Below are 4,158 nucleotides of genomic sequence, written 5' to 3' on the forward strand. Positions count from 1 at the left end.
TCACCTACCAGATACATTAAATACCTTTTGAGGGCAAAGGATCTTCTTAATAGCATCTTTCATATCCTTATTTCCCAGGCTGTATATTATGGGATTGAAAAAGGGAGCAAGGACAGAGAAGGTTAGAGCGATGGCAGCATCCCAAAATGGGGTATACGTGGCAAAGAATCTGAGATACATGAGGACCACACTGCCAAAAAATAGCAGGAAAACAGCAATGTGGGCAGCACAGGTGGAGAAGGCCTTTTTACGACCCTCCACTGAAGGAAAGCCCAGGATCACAATGACAATTCTGATGTAAGAAAGAGAAATAATCAGACCTGTTATCAGAATGGCCAGAGCATGAATCATATCTTGCACTAAGATCACAGAGGCATCCCTACAGGGTAAATGTAATAATGGTGTGAAATCACAGAAGATCTGGTGGATTTGGTTGGGGCCACAGAAAGGCAAGGTAGAAATCCACATAATCTCAGGTAGAAGGATGAGAAAACCAAAGACACAAGAGCCTGCAGAGAGCTGAGCGCATAGTTGGGGGGTCATGATGGTTGGGTAGCGGAGTGGGTTACAGTGGTGAGGTACCTGTCAATGGCCATGAGAGTCAGCAAGCCTCCTTCAGTGTTTCCAAGTGAATGGAAGAAGTACATCTGCAAGAGGCAGCCAATAAAAGAGATGGTCTTCTTCTCACTGATGAGGTTGGAGAGCATCTTAGGGATGGTGGCTGTGGTGTACCAGATCTCCAGGAAGGAGAAGATGCTGATGAAATTGTGCATGAGATTGTGGAGATGGGTGTCCAGTCTCACAGCAAAGAAGATCAACAGGTTCTTAATCACAATAAAGTTGTAGATGAAAAGTAAAGGAAAAAAGTATAGGAAGCCACCATCCTGGAGTTTGGGAAGCCAGTAAAGAGAAATTCAGTCACTGCAGATAGATTTGCACTCTCCATATCCCCAGAAGAGCTACCTGTGAATGAGGGAGAGGTTATACCCAACTAACAGAGAAGGAAATCAATGCAGTGTAAACATAAATATTATTTTGGTTACCTGGTGTTTTATGTTTTGACATTTCCCAGGTTCAAAATAGCCAGTGACTTGCCTGTATCTGTAATCTTTTTATTTGGGAGACAGTATTAATGATTAATAGCATAAGATCCAATCAAACATACTAAGCCTGAATTCTCATCCTGCTACCTGTTATTTGGATGATAATGGACCAGTTATGTAATCTCTCTGAGACTCAGCATCTTCTTCTATAGTTGAAAACATATTAGTCCGATCAGAGTTGTGAGTATTAAATGAATTAATGTCTCAAAGTCCCTGGCATTAATGCTCAATATCTGTTATCATTTCCTTCCTAGATCAGGTTTCTGAAAGAGTAATATTAACAACATCTTGTTCAGATTTGTTCTCTCTTCAACCATTTGCTGTGTGAAATCTTTCTTTACTGCCACTTACAAAAGCCATTCTGTCCTATGTGTCAGTGACATAATAACTGAAAAACAATATAAAGTTTCCATTATTATATTATGACCATACTTTTGCACCAGAAATTCCTGATCACTGGGGTGCCTGGGTGGCTCAGTCGTTAAGCGTCTGCCTTCGGCTCAGGTCATGATCCCAAGTCCTGGGATCGAGCCCCACATTGGGCTCCCTGCTCAGCAGGAAGCCTGCTTCTCCCTCTCCCAGTCCCCCTGCTTGTGTTCCCTCTCTCGCTCTCTCTCTCTGTCAAATAAATAAATGAAATCTTTAAAAAAAAAAAAAAAAGAAATTCCTGATCACTGCTACTTGAAGATTTTCTCCCATGGCTCTCATGAAACTCCACTCCAGGTTTGCCCTGTTTTATATGGAAGCTTCCTCCCAGGTGTGTGTTATGTCATTGTTTCCTTATTTTATGTGTTATGGACCCATCTTCTCTACCCATTTGGTACATGGCTATATATTGCAAGTTCCTGCAGTGGCCCCTAAAATCATGTCCTTTTGCACTGTCTGTTGATAAGCAACGCATAGTTATCAAACCTCTGTCTCCAGCACAGGTGTGTTTCCTGGACTTTAGACCCACAGATCCTGTATCCCCACCTGCCCCTCTCTCCTGCTCTGCTATGGCAGTTTTCAGAGCTCACCGCCATTTCCCTGGGATGGCTTTGTGAATATCAACCCTTGTCTTGGAAGGCCTTTGGACTCACTCTTCTTCACTGGGATATTCCTGGGCTTCCTTCAGGTTTCAGCTCAGCCACTGCGTCCTGTCAGAAGCCTCACGACTGTTGCTGTTCTCTCATCTCCTTTCTGACATTCACACATGTGTACATGTGCTCACACATATGCACACGTGTGCACACATGCACACACACACACATACACACACATCTGAGCTTTCTCATCTATGTGTCCTCCACAGGGCCTCTACCATAAACCTTACCATTTTTCATTGTAATTCTTTCTGTTTAATTTCACTACATGGTGAGCTTCGATCAGGGTGGGATCAGCTTTTTGTCTTTCATACCTCCTAGCATGTCTTAAGCACTTGAAAGTAGCTTCTTTTATAATGAATAGGTTTGAAGCAGACTACAAACATCATTAAAACCAGAAAAATCCAGAAACAAGGCAGGTGGGAAGGAAAGTATAAGCATTCATATCTTAGACCATCATATGGTCTAAATAACTGGGTATAATTTCTGATTGAAAATATGCAGAACCCAGAGCTCCAAAGATAGAACTTTCTCAGAAGCCTTAGGACAGTGCCCAAATTCAAGCCTCCCCAAATCTTCACTGAGTCTTCAGGTTGTGTTTCATCCCAAGTATAGGAAATGGATGCTTTCTCCCCAGACTCCAGTGACCCTAAACTCACCTCTGCCAAATGGGTCTTTCCCTGGGTCTCTGCATTTCCAAATGTCCTTTCACCCTCTCTGGAAGTGTTGTTATAGACATCCTACAGAACACACTAGAGGGGAAATGAGCTCCACTGAGGCTTTATCTCCTGCTAATAAGTAGAAAGCAATCTTTTCTCTCATGGGGTCAATTATCAGAATACTTCTGCACTTTCTTCTCATTAGATCCCCAGGTCAAAGGGGAGTCAATGCTCCAAGGAAGACTCACAGATCCTGGTGACCATTGTTACCACCTTTTCCTTATTCTCATTATGATTTAACCAGTCTCCATCTTGGTATGGAATGGGAGGGTTCCATACAAAGAACAACTTTGGTAGGACCCCATCCTTAAAAAACACACAAGAAATAGGACAGTGTTGAAGGTGATTTGTTGGCATGTTAAGTATTGTGAATAAATTAGTGAAGAAAAAATAGAACAATTTCTGTGAAAACATGTCATTTGGAAAAATGAGCCAGTACTAAAGAAGACAGTGGAAGAATGTCCACTTTTTCCTTCCAACAACATACATGGGGCTCTCCTTCAAATTATTCCCATTGATTCTGATGAACTCTTTAAATTTCCTATTTTTCTCAACAAAATATATGAAAGATTGGTGTATAGTTCTTGTATACCATCTTATTTACAGTTTGTTGCAAATGTTGTAAAATACAACAAATATATATTAACTTTTTTTCTATTCATCATTCTTATAGAAAATATCTTAGAAGGTTCTTGATACAGTAGTATAACAATGGGGTCATGTCCTTCGTTGTGAATGTGATTAGTGAACGTGGCTCAAAGGTATGCAGTGTTAGGAAGAAGGAAGTTGGTGACATCTTAGAATACATTACAAAAACAAATTCATATTAATTACCATTGCATAAAATACATTTATTTTTAACCACTGAAAATAATCAGGGAAGATCTTTTTCCTTTGTGTTTCTCTCTCAAGTGTAGTACTACTACAGAAATTTATTGCTAAAAAATATTTTATATGCTCCCTTGAATATACAATTTCATCTAGATTATCTATTTTCCCCCCATAGAAACTAATCTGTTTTTAGTATCAGCAACATTTGGCAACTTTACTTTTCAGATATAATCTGTGGTTCCTCTGTTCACTGTTTCCAGAAATAAAATTATTTCTATGACAAAATGCATAAATTAACAAGAAATGAGAGTGACTTAATTTGCTTTAGGAAAAAGAAATGCTTCATTAGTCTGAATTTGTCCTCATCCAGGTGTTAGGAAGTCTAGAGAGTGAAAGGGTTGAATGACAATAGTGCCCCCTTCT

The 4,158-nt window shown here is 40.1% G+C and overlaps 1 protein-coding gene across 1 annotated transcript; it reads right to left on the bottom strand.

The window, feature by feature from the left end:
* On the bottom strand, positions 1–985 carry LOC110573440 (olfactory receptor 6K3). The gene is given in 3 exon segments (XM_021681936.1): positions 1–572; positions 575–892; positions 895–985. Coding segments are annotated over 3 exon segments (942 nt in total). The 5' UTR covers positions 947–985.
* Positions 986–4,158: the final 3,173 nt, after the last annotated feature.

The sequence above is a fragment of the Neomonachus schauinslandi genome, chromosome 6, assembly GCF_002201575.2.
Source record: "Neomonachus schauinslandi chromosome 6, ASM220157v2, whole genome shotgun sequence".
Lineage (NCBI taxonomy): Eukaryota > Metazoa > Chordata > Mammalia > Carnivora > Phocidae > Neomonachus > Neomonachus schauinslandi.